Raw genomic sequence first — 20,699 nt, forward strand, 5'->3', positions numbered from 1 at the left:
CAACTGCAAGATCTGAGGACTCTAAGCTCCCAGTCTGGCTGGAGATGCAGTCTATTTTGGCCCACCTTTTTTTTAGGGGGGGGGCGGGGGCAGGGGAGGGGTGGGGAGATTGGGGGGGGTGGGGGGGTTTGTGTGTGTGTGTGTGTGTGTGTGTGTGTGTGTGTGTGTGTGTGTTTTATCTGCATGGAGACACTGCAATGTAACTTTATGATCACTTGCCTTGTTTCTAGTTTCAGAACTGTTTTCCTTGACTTGCCTATGTTCTTTATGCAGTTCTGACATGTTCCCTTTTTCTTTCTACTTGAACCCTGGGTTATCTCCCTCATCGGTCTCTTCCAGTGCTGGAATCGGACGTACAGGCACCATCATTGTGGTCGATCTCTTGGTGGACATCATCGCTCATAAAGGTGTGTTCAGCTGTGTATCGCTCAATTCAGTTGAGGACATGGGTGTGATTGGAAGCTGGGATGTTTGTACAGCAAGACATTTGTGGGCAGCCAATAATTTTACCAGCAGCTTGGAGTCACAGTGCTTGCACTGGATTATCCCTCTATACAACCAGTTCCCTCCCCTTCAAGGAATGGCGCTTCTCTAACACCTAGGTCCACATCCCCAACACTTCCCACCTTATCTGAGACTGGGTGATATGCCCCCCTTTTTCCTCCCCTGGTTGCTTGTAGATCCCTTGCTGCTAAATTACCCCCAACCCATCCCAATTGTTAGCTACCCACTCCCTGGTATCTCTGCGTTATGACTTGTAAAGCGCTTTGTTGACAAGAGAGATTGGGTCTAAAGCTGAATATGAGCACTGGGACTGAATCACTAGTGTTTGGGGGTGGGCACCAAGGGCAGGGGCATGCACATGGTGTTGAGATATTTTCCTTCAGAGGAAAGTGAGTTTGTGGGTGGTGACTTGTAGTGTAGATATAAAGAGAATGTGGGTGTGTTGGGCACAACTATTAAATCCTGGCTTCGCTACATGGAGGAGAAGGCGTATTTGGTGGGGAGTTTTATAGAGCACAGCATTTGCCCGCAGGCAGAGGAGAAAGTGGTAGCAGGCCATGCTTTTAGAGGCCTTTAGCCTCTGTCTTCAGGTGCTTCCTAAAAGCAAGGTGACTGGACTCCTTTTGTAGAGGAGTTTGGGGTAGCTGTGATAAATGCTGAGAGATGTTAAGGTGGGATTGTAAAGAATTCCAAGTGAGATCGGTTTTATCTCAAAGAATCCCGACTTGGTGCTGGGAGGGATTGTATGGTGTAAAGGTGAGATTGCAGTGTAGTCTCCTTAAAGAATTCATTTCTTGCCAATGGTGTCGGATTCTTGGCATGAATATGGTTATCCCAGATACAGTTGACCAGAATAGGAGCACAGGGTCTGGCATGCAACTGACTCTTCCCAGCCACACCCGCCTTTCGCTTTCAAGACCCACAGCACACTGAAAAAAGGTTTTGGGAGCATGATTTGGGGGATATTAACGAGGGATAGAGATTTGAAGCAATTTCTACTAATCTTTTTGGTTCCGTAGTATGCTGCCCTGCCTCTCACATAATACTATTCTGGGGCATTCCAGTAAAATGTCGGTTAACAAATACTCGTAGTAAACACTGGACATGACATGTTTATGCGGGCACGTGGCTGAAAAGGTTAAAATCCTTTTCGTAGACTTAGGCAAGAGTTCCAATTTATGTTGCTATGTGTTGCAGGACCTGATCCAAAAGAGAATAGTAGTGTGTGTATTTGTGTTTTATTTATTTACATAGCACACCTGGCCAAAGGGCATCCGGGCGCATCACTTAGGATACAAACGTAGTACAGATTTACAGATAATATACAGAAGTGGGAGTCATTTACAAGTAAGATACAATTTCACATTATATGGACATCAAAATTACATATGTACAACAGAAAGTAATCAATAGGCCTGGACATAGGGGTGGTTAGCGTGCAGTCTGACTCAGGGGTGGTCTTGGGCAGACAGCCAGGCCTTGGCCTGCCTTTTGAACGCTACGAAGGAGGCTTCTGCTCTGAGAGGGTTAGGTAGTGAGTTCCAAAGTTTTGCCGCCAGGACTGGGAAACTGCCCCGCCCCCCCCCCTCTCCCCTGATCTCTGAAGGTTGAAGTGGGGTATAGAGAGGCAGTTAGACTGGGCGCTTCTGAGGGGTCTGTTAGAGGTGTATATGGTAAATCTATTGGCCAGGTAGCTAGGTGCTTGGTTCGCAAGACATTTATGAGTTGGTGCCAAAGTTTGTAGAGATACTGTTTGTGTAACTGATAGCCAGCGGAAACTCTGTCTGGTGTCAGAGATGTGTTGATTCCTAGGGATGTTTAAAGCAGCTCTAATAGCATTGTTTTGAATAATCTAACTTCTTGAGTTTGCATTGGTTAGTACCAAGATAGAGGGTGTTGCAATAGTCAATTTTAGACATTACCAGAGTCTTCGCTAATGTGGTACAGTTGGCTGGTGATAAAAAAGGACGGCAGGCTGTAATAAGCTTGCAAGTATACGCTGTGGCGGAGGATACTGCGTTGGTTTTCCTAGAGAGGGAGAGGGTGGAATCGATATAAATGCCTAGGGTTTTAGTGTCCTTTGTAACATTGATGATGTTGCCATCAATGACGAAGGATTTAAACGCGGGGGCAAGTTTGTGAGTCTTTGATGGGTGCCTAAAATGAGAAGCTCTGTCTTTTCATCATTCAGACAGAGTTCATGTTGCGCCATCCATGCTTGGATGACTTGGTAGATAGAGTTAACTGCAAGTGTGTCACCTATATGATCACCAGTAATGGGTATGAGTATCTGGGTGTCATCCGCATAGTTGGTTTAGGTGACACCCAGATAATCCAGGATATCGGAAAGTGGCTTTGTAAACACATTACAGACTGTGGGGGAGACGCATGATCCTTGTGTTACCCCACATGTGACAGGTGAGGGTTCAGCTGCTGCTGATGGGGAGAAGACCCTCATAGACCTGTTGTCCAGGAATGAGCTGATCCAAGCTGTAGCTTTGTCAGAGAAGTGGGCCTTTGGTTTGAGGTGTCGACAAAGGATTTGATGATTTACTAGGTCGAACGCCGCAGATAAATCAAGTAGGAGTAAGAGGGCAAGTTTAGCCTTATCTTTAATGTCCTCGATCTGTGTTTTGAGAGCAATCAAGGCAGTTTCCGTTCCATGACAAGGACAGAACCCTGATTGTCTAAGTACCAGGAGTTTGTTGGTTTCCAAATAATCTTGGATCTGCAGAAAGGCAGCTCGATCAAGACTTTTTAGCAAGAATGGCACTGTAGTGATGGGCCTATAATTAGTTGGTATGTTTGCATCCAATGAAGGTTTTTTAAGAAGCGGGATGTCCCAAGCGTCCTTAAGGTTGTCGGGGACAATCCCAAAGCTGAATGAAGAGTTTATGAATGCGGTAATGAAGGGCGCTAGATTATGGGAAGCCTCATTGATAATAGGGGCAGAACATAAGTCACCTTGGCAGTTAGAAGGTTTAAGATTGTTGATAATATTTTCTACTTAAGTGATAGTGAGGGGCGAGAAGCTAAATGGTTGCTGGGGATAGAGGTTGGTAATAGTCTGATCTGATGAGATTTGTCTTGTGGGTCGATCTGCAAGCTAGTTTTTTTGTTAATTTTGGTTTGGAGAGTACCTATTTTACCAAGGCGCGCCTTTTGGCACACCAGATGCTATCTTTAGAGCAAGTGTCGGGGAGTGTCGAAGGAGTGAAAGCAGAAATGTGGTGATGCTGCATGTTGTTGTGCAGAGTGCTCCTAGAGCTTTGCCCAAATGTGGTGGGCTGAGCCTTAGTTGGGGGGCGCAGGGGAGCAAAGATTGTGAGAGACCTGGTATGTGGTGAATCTGCTAGTGTTGGCGTTACTGTGGGATGAGAATGCCACAATCAATGCAGATCATTCGAGGAGAAGGTGCCGTGCAAGGTGAATGGCCGCATAGGGTGTGTGTAGACAATGCGTTATGGCTGTGCCAGCAGAGTATGAACAATGTTGAGGTAAGTCAGAGGAGCAGTGTGCAGGTTACTAATGTTAGTAGTTAAACAGGGCACAAAGAATGACCAGGGAGTACAGCATGTCAGACAAAGTGCAAGAGTACAAGATACAAGAGGGAGATAAGCGAGACCACAACTTTGTCAGTAGGCGAGGAGCATCAGGAAATATGGGGCATTTTAAATGAACAGTGGGCAGTGTGGGCAAGGTAGGAGCAGAATAAAAAGTCTCCGGGCAACTGAAGCAAAATAATATAAATATGGCCGAATTAAAGTGAGGTTGTACACACTGATTTGACCACGAAAAGTAGGTTATTTGGGCCAAATAAATGGCTTTGAACACTGCATCTGGTAATTACCCAATGTTGATCAACAATGATGCTGATGTAAAATGTTCCATTTCCCTCGCATTCCCTCCCTCGCCCCTTCCCAAAAAAAGTCCTTCCAGGTCTACACAAATCTTTTGTTGTGAAATGTTACAAATGGATGTATGTGAAAGTGGGCCACAGTTTAGTTGGTGCATGAGACCGTCTGTTACAATCCGACCATGTCTAGGCTGTTTGTTGGCAAGCAGGGTATATATTCTCACGACACAACCCAGCGCTTTCTCACAAACCGAACTAAGATGCATGGGCCACAGGATCAATATCTGGCATCTCATTGGCTTTGCCCCAGTTGAGAACATCGGGCATCAGTCCACCACCAAAAATAGTACAGATTTTAAATGTGTATGATACTTATAGAAATGCTGCCAACAAATGTAATGCCTTAGAAACGTGGATGTGATGAACAATAAGTGATGTATGGAAATGCCTTGGTCAGAGCTGCTTAACCCCTACCCACTGTGAAGCATTCCACTCCATCAATTTTCACCTCTACATAAACTAGATCTATGCAACCAATATGATCAGTCCAGCATAAGCTACATGGACACATAGTCCTCCATGAATGAATGAAGACCATCGGTTGTAGACATGTTTTGTCCTTCATTTTGGGGAGTTGGGGCTTTATTATCTAGGCACTGCTGGCTCGTGACTCACATTTCAGTATACCTTCCTACCTACGCTGGATGCAATTACATTTTTAGGAAGTCTAAATACCATCATGCTTAAATTTATATGACTTTCTTGGAATTTAATGCTAGGCGATATGCCTGGTAATATATATCCTTGGGTTCCATTCCAAGTCAAAGGGCAAGATGATGATGGCCATTTCTGTAACTCTCCACAAATTGATACAACGGAAATAGCCACTGGGTTGTTGTATGCTAGTGCATATTTCGTTTTCAAGCATATTCACTTAGTCCTTTGTCACTCTTTAATAATTTGAACTCCAGATCTTGCTCTTTCTTCAATTTCAAGATACATTTTATTTGCTATTACATTGTACTGCAACATACTGTACAGGACATTGGAGCTTGACTGATTGAAAACTAAGGTGGATGATGTAAGGGAATGTGTTTAGAATCGATGAGCAGCTTGTGCTGCCGGAACAGCTTCTATTGTTGCTCCCAGCTATACGCCTTATTTAAATAAAAAATGTAATATAATCTCATCTTAAATTGGAGTTAGTGAAGGCAGCCAACAAAGTCTTTACCAGTGCCCCCGGATGCATGGTTGGGGTTATTCCAGTTTGGCTCTCCCTGGGACCCCTCTCACAGGGAACTGGTCCTCCACCGCTCAGTGTGCGCAGACTCTCCTCCCTCACCAAGTTATTTCTCACCTTTCCACCAGGTTTGGGCTGTGACATTGATATTCCAAAAACCATACAGATGGTGCGGCGACAGCGATCGGGGATGGTACAGACAGAGGCACAATACAAATTCATTTACATGGCGGTGAAGCAGTATATTGAGACCATGCAGCGACGGCTGGAGCAGGAGCAGGTGGGTCGCATGCCCAGTTACCATTCCTCCCTCTCATCAGGCTGCCCAGAAAGAAATCTGGGCAACACAGAGCCTGTCTAAATCCAAGTTGGATGGCTTCGAACCCCTGCTATTGATAAATCACAAGCCATTGTTCCCATGATTTGGGGAAGGTGATCATTTTCAGTGCTTTATGTGGGATGAAAAATCAAAGGGGCACTATGGGGGCGGCCTTGGAAGTGCTAGATGTGGCCTAAACGGTGGCAGCAGAGGGCCCCCTACTCCAATCGTGAGACCCTGCACACATATATTGACACTCATACTGCTAACATTCTATCCCATAGAAACCACACACCACTTCTACCTGGAACCATGTGGCTTAAGGTCTAGTTAAGGCCATCATGTAAAAGCTTTGCTTCCTATAAGCTATGCTTCACATATCTACAATTCTCTATCATGTCGATCAAGAATCAAGCAGATCATAAAATACAGGCACTCCACTAATACAAACACTCCCCTACCATTACCCCAACTCCACAGGTCTCATCTATTAACTCATTTTTTTTCCCACTTTTTTCTGCTTCCCCCCTGCTTACCAATAGACTGTCTGGAGCCACCTTGGCAGGGGCACAATACATCCTCTTTGACAAGGATAGGTGCTGTTGGACCACTACAGTGGTAATGGGTGCAGTATAAATATCACATGTGTCACCCTTTCTTAGCATCTTATACCTTTTTCCCTTAGCCTTCAACATCTTCATGTCCCTCTGCCCTCTGATCCTTCTTGTTTTCTCTTTCTGTCCTTTTCTGCATTACTTCTCTCTGAACTGGCCAAATGGTGGCGCTCCTTGTCTTGGGGGAGGGGCCGCCACAGAGATGGTGAATTCCTCAGTGTAAAAGTGACACAGAATGTGGAGAACTGCGGCCGCTCACACCACAAGTCTCCTGCAGCGTGTGCTCCTGATGCATTGCTTGGGCATGCACGTGAAATGTGGACAATGGCTGTTTCTGGGGAGCCAGGGAACTGAAGGGCGTCCCAGCAGTGCCCTGACTTGAGAAGTTTTTTAAGGGTTTCACCCAGCCTAGCCTGGTACACTTACAGCTTTGATCATTTAACAGTTTAATATGGTATTCTGTTATACCCTCGTTAGAAATATGTGCTTTTAGTGACCTCATTCCAATGTTGAACTTACGTCTGAAGGCCATATAAGAGGGCCTAGGCTGACTCCACACCTATGGTCATGAGGACTCTGGCTGGCACACTGTGTCTTCGGGCTGTGAGGCACCAGGCTGGCCTTTTTCCAACTATCAGCACCATTCTTGGATCTACCCCATCTCCAGCTGAAGGCCACAAGAGGCTCCTCTGGAAACACCAACTAGGAATAAATTGCCTCATCCCAGCAACACCAGGCCAATATCACAGAGACCAACCACTGATGGACTAGGCGATCATTTGACAAGATCGCGCATCATTACTTCTAAACTTCCTAAGGGCATCCAGCCAGGGGGCCCCAGTTAAGAGCGGACAGTGAAGGTTGAAGACGCGCTTGTTGACCAACCTCTTTGCCTAGGAGCCTTTTCCTTTCTCCCTGTTGCATCTGTGCTTACCCCAAGCTTCCCAATTACTGTTCTGTCTCTGCACACTTTGCTTCTCACCTATAATGCATTCAATCCCGCTCCTCCTCATACTCTCATCTCCCTACGCTTTGTCCAATCATGCTACAACTTCCTCCTTTCCTATACCTATTATAAAACTTGCAACTCCCACTACTCCATCTCATTTCTACCTTCTTCCAACAAACAAAGCCGACGAGCTAAGCATACCTCCACTAACGCCTATACACCTTGCCTGTCTTCCTCTGAGGCTCAACTTCTCTACTCTTCCTTACCTCACCAACTCAACATTGCACTCTGGAATGCTCAGTATAAATGCAACAAAACGTCCTTAATCATGGACTACTTTCACTCCGCTCTCCTCCCCTAGACCTTCTTGCTATCACTGAAACCTGGATTTCTCCATCTGACACTGACTCTCTGGTGTTCCTAGATGACTCCAAACTATCCTTCATTCTCTCTCCTCAAATGACTGGCAGAGGTGAAGGCATCAGATACCTACTCGCTTCCTGCCTCAATGCCTCACAAATCTAATGCCACATCCTCTCTACCTCTTTTGAATTCACAATCTCTACTATTCCTCTTCCCCACTCGGTTCACATCATCTCCCTCTATCGCCCTCCTAGTCCCACTGGACTATTCTTTGATGATCTTGGGCCACTCCTTGATTCTCTTTCCACTACACATCACCTCATTCTATTAGGTGACTTTAACTTTCCCTCTCCAACCACTTCTTAGAAATCTGAACTTCAGTCTTTTCTTAGTGACCATGCTCACCACTCTAGCCATAACCTACCTACCCACACAGGGGGTAACTATTTGGTTCTCTTAATAATCTCCACCTCTCTCTCTCAGCCACTAGTACTATGATCACAACATCCATATCTAATAACTCATTTGTTTCCACCACATCTCTTTTCCACCCTCTGACCTTTTGTCACCACTTGATTCACCTATTACTAAAGGAAATGTAAACCTTCTGCCATTCCCCCTTTCTCTCCGACCTACAGTTCTCACTCTCCTCCTTCACATCTGATGCCTCTTACAACAACAATGCCTTCTCCAGCTTCCAAACCCTACCAAGACTCGTTCTCCTCGCACTTGGGCCAGGAGGATAGCTCGTGGGCAGCACATTTTTCTTGGAAGCAAGAACATGCATAGCAACACAGGTTCGAATCCTGAGCTCGCGCTTAGAAACCTGCCCGGTATTAAGCGTGTTATAAAAGAATAATTATAATTACTTCCCACTGCTTGGTTTCTCCCTTAAGTCCCAGAATCCTCAACAATGGGTGACCCCGTTCATAGGCGCTCTCTACACAGACATTCATCATCTGCTGCACAAATGGAATTGTACCCACTTGCATGAAGACCTGCAACTCTACCTCTCTGCCCTTAACTCTCTAGTCCACTCTTTATACAGCAAAAAGGGAATTCTACCTAACCCTCATTGACTCTCACTCCACCCATCCCCGCCGGCTACAGGGCACCCTAAACTCGCTCCTCACTCCTCCCAAGTCTATGGCTAGCACACTAATACTGATGAAGTGCTATCACTACTGATGAAGGCTAACCCCTCATGTGCCACATCAGACCCTCTTGCTCCTCAGCTAGTCAAGCCTATTGCCCCTTTAGTGGACTTTCACCTTGCAGAACTCTTCAACATGTCCTTTGACTCTGCTTGCTTTCCCTCTGTTTTCAAAACGGCCACACTCATCCCCCTTCTAACCTACCAGCTAACTTTCACTCTGTCTCTACTTCCGCATAACTCTCTAAAGTGCTCGAAAGGGTTGTGTTCAACCGTGTTACCAATTCCCTTGACATGCACAACCTGCAAGACGCCCTACAAGCAGGTTTCGGCTCCTGTCACTCCATGAAACCTACTCTGATGAATGTGTCCAACTTCATCGCCTTTGCTAAGCACTCCAACTTATCCTCTATCCCAATTCTCCTTTGCCCGTGTGTTGCCTTAGACACTGTTGATCACTGATCTCCTTAATATTCTTTATTCTTGGGATTCAAGATCTAGCCCTTGCCTGGATTGAATGTTACCTTGCACCTCGCCAATTCTGTCTCCTGGTTTAACAACACAGCTCAACTCACTATTCTAACTGTTTGTGTTCCACAAGACTCTGTCTTGGGTCCACTCCTCTTTGAACTCTACACCTCTGCTCTTGGGGCACTGATCGCCTCCTTTGCGTTCTCATACCAACTCTTCACAGATGCTACCCAAATCATCTTTTTGTGAGTTCTCCTCTGATCTCTGTCAAAATGTCCAACTGTCTCTCTGCCATTAAATATTGGATGGCTTTGTACTCTCTGATGTTAAACTCTACCCAAACTGAGGTGCTCTTCTTCCCGGCCAAAAGCTCTCTTCTCTTCCTTTACCTGTCCAATTCCACCTGACACTCTCCTCTACCCTTCGTTAGCTAGATGACCCTTCTCACACCTTCTCTACTTTCGTCTCTTTCATCTCCAAAACTGGAACAGCAGCTCACCTCCTAAATATTAGGACAATCGGGCACCTCCTTCCTTTCAACACTGCCAAGCATCTCTTAACCCCTCTTGACTTATTTAAACTGGACTACTGTGCCAGCATCCTCTTTGGGCTCCCCAGCTATGCTTTCTGTCCTCTCGACAAGATCATTAACTTCGCAACCAGGACTCTCTTTTGAACTCCCTCGCTTCACACCTAATTCCTCGTACCGTTACCAGGCTGGATGGCTGACTATGCAAAATGGGGGCAGATTTAAATGTCTTCTCCTGGTTCACAGATCTATCCACATAAGGCACCACGTATATTTCCTCCTTTATCCAACTGCACAAGCCTTCTCGTGAACTCTGCTCTGTCTCCTTGACTACCCTTATGGCTCCTCGCCCCTCCCTGTGCTTCCTCTTGCTTCTGCTCTTTTTAACCTTCTTGCTCCACTTGCATGGATATCCGAGAACCGGTCCACATGGATTTGTTCAAAAACAAACTGAAAGGCTACCTCTTTGCCTCCGAGTTGCACTCTTAACGTTCACTCATCTGCCTGCTAACTAACATGTTTCCCTCGACTCTAACCTGCCTCTGTCCCTCACTTTCTCTGCCTCCATTCTAGCACTTCACCCATCATGGTCATATCCCGAGCACAGTTGGCCGTACCGCCTACCTGCACTTAAAAATATCCAATGTTGGTTGTCTTTAATCTATGTATGTCTGCTTATGTCTTGTCCCTGGTGACTGTTCCATTTACTCCACTCCACAACATGGTGAGATCGTCCCTCAAACTCACCCCATTGTAAGAAGCTCACTGTTTCCCATCAAATCATATTTCGTATCCATTGTACGTTCTTTTGTGATCATAAGATCATTGGTCCTCCTGTATATAAATAAATGGTCCCTATGTTGACTCAGAATGTCTTTCTAGGAACCCATGTTGGAACAGGTTGGGTGTCCCCGCCTTGCTTTAATATGTGTCCTGGTGGAAAAGCACTCTGGGCAGCACCCTGTTTTTTCCTTCCTGCTTTATTTGTCACATAATTAAACTAATCCTCTCTTTGCTTGCAGATGAATACTAGGAAAGAACGAGAATACACAAATATCCAGTACACACCAGCAGAGAAAGCAAAGTCGAAACCACTGCCACCCGCAGCCTGGACACAGCCCACGTAAGCACTTTTGTACTAGTCCCAGGCCTTGAACCAGAGGGTGGTGAGGCAGGACATGATGGTGCAGAATGAGCAGATCAGCGTTGGAGGTTTCTATACTGAAGTGTTTGTGCTGGGGTGCATAGGAGAGTGTCTGCTGGTCGTTTGTTGAGGTGCACTGCTGGAGAGAGGTTTTCATGAGGGCCAGAAGCGGATCCAGCCAGAGATAATTTGTATTGGCTGAGTTATGTGTGGTGCCAGTGCTGGGATTGCAGGGGGGGGTGCAGTTCAGGAGAGAGGCGCATTAGTGAACAGTGGCACCAAGGTCAATATTGTAAATGTTTCAAGGTTGGTGACGGCTATTGAATATGTTCAGTGCAGGAGCGGAGAACATTTTTCGAGTAATTGGTTCAAACAGTGCACAATTTTGGAGAAACCTTAGGGTCTAAAAGCCATACAATTTACAATTGGTTCTCTGGGGGTTACACATGAAAAGATCCAATAGATGCCAGGTCACCAGCAGTATAAAAATGTTCACAACATTTTCACAATGCTTGTGTCCATAGTATGTTTCCAGTGTCACTGTACATCTTTGTTATGATGTTGTGCCCACAACATATGCCAGCATTCCCCCTGTAAATCCCTTTCGCAATTCACTCCAGTCGATTCCACTATTGTAATCTGAGGGCTTGCTGTGAAATAGGGCGGTGGTGGTGCACTAACAGCTATTTATAGTTCAATATAAACTGCATACACCCAAAGTGCCCAGCATTCTGCCAGACGTTTTACCGATTTCTGGATCATATGCACAATGCCATCCATCATTCGATATCAAGGAAGAGGCAGGCTTAGGGCGGAGTAGTCGAGCACATGTTTTAAACGCCAGGATGGGGGGGAACTGGTCCTCTTAGTGTGGGGGAAGGGGATGCACCCAGTAAGTTCAAAACGTGGTCTGAATAACTAGATGGGTGGATTAATCCAGAACCAGCAGTGGGTCCGCAATGTCTAAGTCTTCCAAAGGCTGAAAGCTAGGCATATCAAGATCTTCAAGCTACAGGACCGGGCACAGTGCTAAATCCTTGTTACGGCACCGTCACTAACTCGCTTGGTAGCCTTTTACAGGTGACTGGACTTCTTTGGAAGAGCTTGCCAGTGGAGAGTGGATAAGTGGTCCACCTGCACTAGGGCTCCACAAAACCTTTCACACCTCTTGCATACCTTTTAGGTAAATCCCCTATTTGTATACCTCAGTTGCTGCTGCATCTGCAATCCCCCCCCCATACCAATGCGCTATATTCCTAAATCACTGCTGCTAGGGTCCCCTGTCTGCCTACCTCTTTGGCTACTGCTTCAGGTAAGCCTGGGGGACCTATCTGCGCGTTTGGTCCTGCAGCTAGCGCTCCCTTTAGCCATACCCCTTGTGACACAGAAGTGAACGCCATCTGTATGTCGCATCTGAACTCCCTGAAGGCAAGTCTCTGTGCAACCAGACCATCGTCACCTCACAGATTGGCCTGGAGTCCCTAGGTTTTCATGCTTTTCGGGGCTCGGCGGGGGGCGGTAGGGGATGAGTTAGAAACCTTCTGGGATTGTCGAGGCCTGCAGTGAATTACATTGCACTGGACTGCGGTGGCTGTCGTCCCTCAGCAGTGATCAGAGAATGCCTGTGGCGGACAGGGTACACAACACCACTGTGCAGCAAAGTGGGCAGGGCCCCAACTCGGGCGTTTAAACATTTAACACCTCTTTGTGGTGATGAGAACTGAAGGGGGCATTTGCAAATGAAGCTCCAGTTAAATATCCAATGATGTGCCTTGTTTCAAGACAAAAAACATGTAATGGGCCTCTCATTTTCTTTGTGTTCTCATTCGACACACATAAAGAAGGGTTTGCATTTATGCAGAATTTAACATTTTGTTCACAATATAAATAAATAAGCGGGAAGTCTTATCACAGTATCTTTTGCATGTTGGTTTAAGTCTTGAAAGTATTCATTTTTTAGTCTTGCATTCTGGAACTTTGATTCCTCCACAAGAGGTGTGGACTGGGGATGGAGCTAAAAGTATACTACATTTGCTTAGTCAATTTATATAAGGATGTCTGAATTTGCTAAGCTTTTTGTCTTCTGTACTGTTCGTCATCTTTATCAAAAAGTATTTCTATGGGATCTATATAAACTCTTTTTGAGACTGGGGGCACACCATTCTACGATTTCCTTTTTTTTAAAAAGACTGGAAGGTTTTATACCAAAGCAACAAAAGGCACATCTTTGACGCTTTGTGCCCAAGTAGTTTCTTATTTGGTGGCAATCCATCCAGCGGTTTTCGTGTTTTCAATGGAAACACTTTTTTCTTTACAGGAAAATTAATTGCAAAGGGCTAAAAATAGCTTTTTTTCGTTTTCTTAATAACTTTTGAACAAATAAAAGAATATTCCCCAAAAATTCCAGTTTGGAGGGCCCAAGCCACTAATTTATTTGGGAAACGTTAATGCAAACAGGTTTTAACTTGGGGTGGCTATGTCTCAATATAATATACTTTCACATGTATACCCCCATGTTAAACCTCTTGCGGGCAAAGTGCTGAGTTCATAGTTGTAGGGGCTGTGAGGTGTACCGTACGCATACCATGGACTGCAGAAATCTCAGGGATTTTTATTTTCAAATGTAGGGAGATCTGCTGATCAGTCTCCTCTATAGCCGCAAAGTCTAGGGTCTCCCTACAAAGATGAGCACCATAGTATGCCTACCTTTGTTCCCCTTACCCCTAGGGGCCCTGGGTCCTTGTGGCTACCCCTGCCACCCACGTCGGCTCGGATATCTTAAATATACATTGGCTTGGCAGCATCGCAGTTGGACCATGCTCCACTAGGGGGCGGCGGTGTGTTCACAGGAGGCTCTGTAGAGATGCCTGTGGCCCGCCATCCGCGTCGGCATTCCACATCGTTTACCAACCAGTCAACTCGTACTACAAATGCACCCATAAATCTGTAGGAATCTTAGTTTCAAAAATAGTCTGGCGAGGAGGTAATGATAGGAATACGGCGCGTCAGCAGTCCTTTGTCTTTGAATGAGCCCGCCACTGCGGGTGCAATCAATGACAATGAGGTGCCTGCCATACCTTCTGCCACCATGTGAGCTCGGGGAGCCCTTGAAAGACTCCCCCGAGCTGGCGTGGCAGGAGCTAATGGCGCCATGGCGGGCGTGGTGCCCCGGGTGGTGGCCCGGCTGCCCCCCCCCCCCCCCAAGGCCGGCTCTGCACCAGAGGATGCTGATCATGCTGCGCCGGGCCTCAGGCAGCCAGGCCAAAAAAAAAAAAAACAACCATTTAAAAATAAAACAAATCGGTATTTGTTGCCACTAAATCGATAGGCAGTAGGACTGCTTAAAAAGTGGTATCCTACCGCCTAATTCGGTAGGGTTGGCAAGTATTCATTGTGTATTATTACAATCGAGGCCTTGGCTCTGCCTAGCTCAGTTCGTTTTTTTTGCTGGTGTTCCCTTTGTGAATGTGATACAATAAGAGCTGAATTAATAATACACTGTTCTTTTTCTCATTATTGATGTACTTGCAGAGTCATATCTATAACTATTTAGACCGTGTACACGCGGGGCCGGCAGGTAGGGAGGGTGTGCGGCTGTTAACCATGGTCTTGCAGTGTGGCGGCAGCATTACCTTTTCCGTTTTTGTTGGCCGGACCACATGAACCACCGCTCTGGTTCCTGTTAGTTTGTTGATTTCTTGGGTGAACAGCGACGTCTTGGGCGTACAACTGGCTCATGCCGTGTTCTACAGCCGTAAATGGCTCTCGCCCACTTTCATTCCTTTTGCGACAGACTCGTTGAACAATACCCAAAGGGGAGTTTTTTTGGTAAAATGTGTTGCAAATAGTGCAGCATTTTAAGGAATATTTGTTAAGCATCACAGTCCAAAATTGCTCGCTGCATAGTGAAATAACCCATCGAACGGACCCACTTTTGGCACTAAAAATGGGCCACTTTGATGAAACAAACGGGCTTCACTTTGGGCATTGCCCTGTAGGCTAGCCCGGACCCAGGGCCGGCCTTTGGGCAGGTCGGGCCGGGCGACCTCCCTGGCCGCCATACCCCCCCAGGGCGTCATTATCTCCCACCACGCCAGCTTGGGGGAGTCTTTAAAGGGCTCCTCCGAGCTGGCGTAGTGGGAAAAGGCGTGGCAGGCGCCCTTTTGATATTAAATGTGCCCGCGGCGGCGGGGTGCTTTTAATAACATAGGGTGCTGATGCTTGCATCAGCACCCTATTTAGATGAATGCCGCCCCACTCCGACGCAGGAGCAAGGCCGTTTTCATTGGAATAGGGCACATGAGAGCCCCATTCCGGTGATTAACTGGCAGGCGCCGGAGTGGTGAGAGATAGAACAAAAAAAAAAGTGCTGCGCCTGCCCCTGCAACCTCCCCCACCCACCCGCTCATCCCCCTGTTCACCAGGTGCACGCGGCGAGGGTGCGTGCCAATTCACCCAGGGCGCTGCGGCCACCAAGGCCGGCCCTGCCCGTGAAGCTTAGCCCAGTGACCGTTCAGTGAAGCTGCACATCTCAATATCAGTCTTCTGCCACCCAACCTTTAACAGGAGAGGACCCTCTGCTTTTCAAACCTCTTTTTATGCACAGATCTGTTTTGTTTGATGGTTGTTATCATCTAAAACCTTACTTGACCCACAGCGTTTTTCCAGCCTGCCATGGACAATATCCCAGATGCATTTCCAATGTTTACATCCACCTATTTTACAGCACTACTTTTGGATGCTCTGTATTCTCTGTTGTGCCAATGTCTCCTCTGAAAGTTAACAATTCTTGTTTCGCTTAATCTCTTTCTATAACCTCTTATATTGGTTCATTTATGAGCTCCGTTTGCTTCACAGAAAAGTCAAATAAATGTTCAGCTGCAACTGGGTATATGGGGGAATCCCCTGGGGATGGGTCGCCGACAGATAACTTGCATGCTGTCCCCAGGTTAAACTGGCAAAGTTATGCCATTCATTTTTAACTTATGGATAATAAATATTTGTGGGGAGGCTGTTGGCACTGGTGTATAATTTGGAGACGAGAGCTGGAATCACTGCATTATCAATACCATCTGATCCTGGTAAAATCCCCTTTTTAGTTTGGGTTTTTAGGCGACACTTGAGCATCACCTGTAAGCGAAAACCATCTGTGGCAGCAGAGGCTCTGTATGGCGGGTTTCATATTGCAGGTGGTTTCGTGTCCACTGTGAATAGCTCATCCTGGTTACGTTCCAGTCGATATTTAAAAAATAGCTTCTATTGGACCCAGCTGAAGCCTAAGGGTTTTAATAATGCTATTCACCTGATAAAATTAAAATCATCCTTGGACCTTTCTTCTCGACAGCAATTCAGGAAATGTACAGGCACCCATCTATGAGCAACGGGATTAATCATCTGTACAAAAACAATTTCCTGGTAAGACTCAACCCGCTCCTATACTAAAATGTAAGCCCACTATCTGGTGATAAGCAAAGTACATGTAGTGAAAAGTTGATAGAGGTAAAGGAGAACATGGAGAATAAAACACACAGTAATACAATTTTATAAGCAGGACCTCCGAGGCCAACACTGAAAGAAGTCTCAATATTCCTAGTTCTCTAACACATAGCATCGTATCTACTACATACACACACACCTAAGAAGTAAATGTGGGACTTGGTGGGAGGAACAAAAGGACACTACTAAGGCAAACCCTGTCAGAGGTCACCAAAAGTTGGAATCAGTGGCGTAGCACAATGTGGGGCCCCCTCTGCAAGCCCTGCTGAGGCCCCACCGCCACTAGCCCCCCTGGTCCCCCCTGGGCACGGCAGCATGGGGCCCCCAGCACTGCAGAGACTACAGGGGGCCCGGTATGTCAGTGGTTGGACTATGATCATATTGTTAAGGTTGAATAACTTTTTTTTTTTTAACCACTAAGCAATAACAAAAAACAAATGTTCAGACTGATAGTACCAATGCATTACACACATAGGAAAAAAAGCTCCAGTAACACTTTGCGGCTATACGTTCGAACCAAGCATTTCTCATTGATAGGAATGCAACGGAAGTCTTTAAAAATGTATATAAAATCACTGGTACAGTCTTAAATTCCAGTCCTTGACTTAAAACTCACTGGGCCCTAATGGGGTATTGAAAAAAGGTCCTGAGGCAGATAAGTACCCCCAAAGGCACTTTAGGAGGCTTCCAGGCAAGTTCCTAAATTCTCTGTAGAAATAAATGAGACAAATCCAGTAAGCAGAGTTTGTTGGGAAAAGTAAGGTAAAAACCAGTTCTACCCTAGAGGTCCAGAGGAGACTGCAACTGGCCCCAGGGGACAACAGCGGGTACACTCTTAAAGATCCCCAGTGCCCAGTTTAAGACACAGCAGCCCCAGTAAGAGATTCAGTCAATCAGGATTTGGCCAATCGACGTCTTTGGCAAAGCTTGGTTGACCTGCAGAAGCAGTTCACCCCAGAACACGACAACTCCTAGGAGTAAGTATCTCGAAAAACGCTTCCCCCATGCACCCAGTGCCCACAGGAAAGTACTCGGTCGTTTCCAAAACGTCAGCTCCAGAAGGCACAAACAACCTGATGAGTACAGCTCCTCTTTTCTAGATGCAGTTTACAGGATCCAGTCACCCAAATTGAACCCCTGACCAGCGATGACCCAGACAGACTAAAAGAATAATCGATCTTCTCAGGATTGGCACCCACCAGCCAGAAGTGGAAGCAACTTGAACTCGAATGCCTCCTGAAGACTAAGGAAACTGGCAAAGCAGATTCTGACAGTTCAGAGGATGGAGGAGGGCAGCCAGCCAACAGAGCATAGTCCCATGATAGACTATAGCGTAGGTCATCAAGGAGCGAGCAAGAGAGGCAGGGTATTGGAGTGCCACTACCCTTTTGAGCGAGAGAAGCTTTTTACTGTGAAGGAAATACTGTGGCAGGAATAAGGATGCCACTAGCATGCGAGTAATGCAGCGTGACAAGTCCTCCACTATGCTGAAGAAAGTTAATGTCCATGGTCTGTCGTTTAATAATATTAGTGTGGCTTTGTAGCACAGAAACACTGCTTTCTGGTGTTTAGCAACCTCCCGTGGGAATTTTTTGAGTTTGCAATGGAGATATTTGGTCCAGATGAAATGACCCCCCCCCCCCTTAGGCAAGCATTCGGAAGTGCGCACGATAATTAGAATGCACAAAGTGAAGGGGGATGTCTCAGAACTTGCCACTTATGTTTCAAAGACTAAGCCATCATCTCTAAAGAAGGGTGCGCTGTAGGCTTGGTCAGGGTGTATGACACTGCTCACAGACAGTGGGGGTTCTGGTGGTGTACCTGGCATCTGATGGTGACATGTACTCATGCCATTTGGTGACGTGTTTTTTTTTTTTTAAGTCCTCTGTTTTAATATGGAAACAGAGTGGAATCCTGTTATTGGTGTTTAATTGTGTCTGATGGTGTTACTCAACATTTTAACGCAACTAGTAGCCTATCCCTTGATTCTTGGCTTGAACATGGCTTTTTCTTCATAAAATAAACAAAATCCGGGTTCTTCCATACATAATCCCAAAGGAAAGTTATCATTTCTGCTGGTGTGGCACTGCTGGGCCAGTGCAAAAACTGGTACGGGCCTCACTAAATGCTTCCGCCCTGTTTCCAGCCTCCTGGCTCTTGCAGCAGTGGATATCCCTTTTAGCAACTCTCCGCGCACTGAAGATCTAAAAACACCCCGCGGCACAAAGCACCAGAGCGAAAGTTGCGCAGATATAACTGGAGTTCATTCAGAGGGAACCAGTGGTGGCCCCATAACTCTTAGAAATGCCACCTAACGGCCCGATAACCCGCAACAAAGTAAAAAAGAATGGAGCCCCTACAGTGAATCACCCGCCCCCTCCAGATCAAAACTCACCAGATGAAGCAACGCCCCAGCCACCGAATGAAATGCATCAAAGCGGCATCACTTGCGACGGAGAGGCGAGTCTAATTAAAGACACTACCACACATGTCCGCGCTCAGCGAATTGCAGCAAATAAATCGGAGCCGAACAAGAGAACGGTTTTGTTCTCTCACCTCAGCAACTGCCCAACAAGTGAGTACAAGCTATGCTTGGTGGCTTAGTTTAAATATATCCCAGGTAGAGATGCCAACAACAGACTTTCAGCCGTGCACAATGATCGAAGCACCGCGGCTCCCTGCTCCCGAAACGCAAGCTGATTGCGAGCCCTCTGACATTGAATAGGGAACGGTGACTGAAATTTGATCAGCAAACAATGCAGCTGATACAACTGCTACACTCGTCAGTGGCTATAACAAAGGGAAAGAGAATTCAATGACAAATATCGCATTTGAAGATAATCAGAAAAGGGAAACCCACTTTATGAAAGTCACCCCTCCACTGCCCCCCTCCCCCCTGGTATGAGCGCTCTTATTTATTTATTTACATTTGTAGAGCGCACAGCAGCCCTTGGGCATTGTGGCGCTTGTTACATAAGATTTGTGCTTAGTTACATGGTACAAGAACATAATGAAATGCATATAGTACAAACGTAGTTGCAGAGAGATAGGGTGGAAGACAATCTATGCGGAGGCATGGAGAGCAGGCGGCTAGCTGAAAAGGGTAGTTTTTAACGCTTTCCTGAATGCTAGGAGGGATAGTTCTGCTCTGAGAGTTTGGGAGAGCACTCTAGAGTTTGGGTGCAATATGGGGGAAACCAATGCCTCCTGCTTTCGTCCTTTTTATAGTCGGGATGCAGAGTTTTAGTTTGACATGTTCTTTGTGGGCGAGAGGACACATCTCGTGAAATGTCAGAGAGGTAGGATGGAGCATTGAGTTAATGAAGCTCCAATAGAGAAGACAAAACATCCGAACATACGGAACAATCAGGAGCTCACATCGAATATTCTAAATAGACCTATTCATGATGCCCTACCTAGCAACTTGACTCCTCCTGCCATAGTCCACATTCTGGTGACTGAACGCTGCTCGACACCATTCCGCCAAAGGAAGTCCTGGGAAACTCGGTGGCAGACCGAAGTAAGAACACCACAGAAGAAACTAAGCAGCAAAGCAGCCAAATTATCCCTCGACATTGAAGACATAGAGCTCCTAATGCAGGACCAAGGGAAAAGATGTGATGTATTTGGAGTCAGCTACAGGGAAAAAGCACAAGAGCCCAACCTACAAATGAAAAGGACCACAAACACTAACCACAACGACAATAGAACTCAAATACCATCGCCAATGGTAGGTAATGAAAATGAGCAACAACAACAAATGTAATGACACAAAACCCTATTTCATCAATGGCCCACCAACGAAAAAAATGAAATGATGGATAGGAGAGCATATTTAAATCAGTCAGGACTCCAACATGGCTTCTATCATGACTCCTACGCATGAGACGCATTGTCTCCCAAGGCCATACTAGGAGGCAATATCTAGCACCAGATACCCACCGATCCAATGGACGCCCTATTAGAAAAACAAACTGCGGAAGAATCATGCAAAAATGTCCCTCATTCTATCGAAAGGTCAGAAAGAATTTGAGACAGCGCAACCACCCACATCGGATGAC

At 46.2% G+C, this 20,699-nt stretch overlaps 1 protein-coding gene across 3 annotated transcripts in view; it reads left to right on the forward strand.

Annotated features, from left to right (window-relative positions):
* The window catches only part of LOC138472085 (tyrosine-protein phosphatase non-receptor type 11-like), a 532,490-nt gene that overhangs the window by 433,730 nt on the left and 78,061 nt on the right, over window positions 1–20,699 (forward strand). For all 3 annotated transcript variants that reach the window (XM_069610075.1, XM_069610076.1, XM_069610077.1), the window contains exons 12-14: window positions 340–407; window positions 5,729–5,880; window positions 11,021–11,121. In XM_069610075.1, coding sequence (XP_069466176.1) covers window positions 340–407; window positions 5,729–5,880; window positions 11,021–11,121 — 321 coding nt within the window. The remainder of the gene's footprint in view (window positions 1–339; window positions 408–5,728; window positions 5,881–11,020; window positions 11,122–20,699) is intronic.

The sequence above is a fragment of the Ambystoma mexicanum genome, chromosome 8 (assembly GCF_040938575.1).
Source record: "Ambystoma mexicanum isolate Mex_15411 chromosome 8, UKY_AmexF1_1, whole genome shotgun sequence".
Taxonomy (NCBI): Eukaryota; Metazoa; Chordata; class Amphibia; order Caudata; family Ambystomatidae; genus Ambystoma; species Ambystoma mexicanum.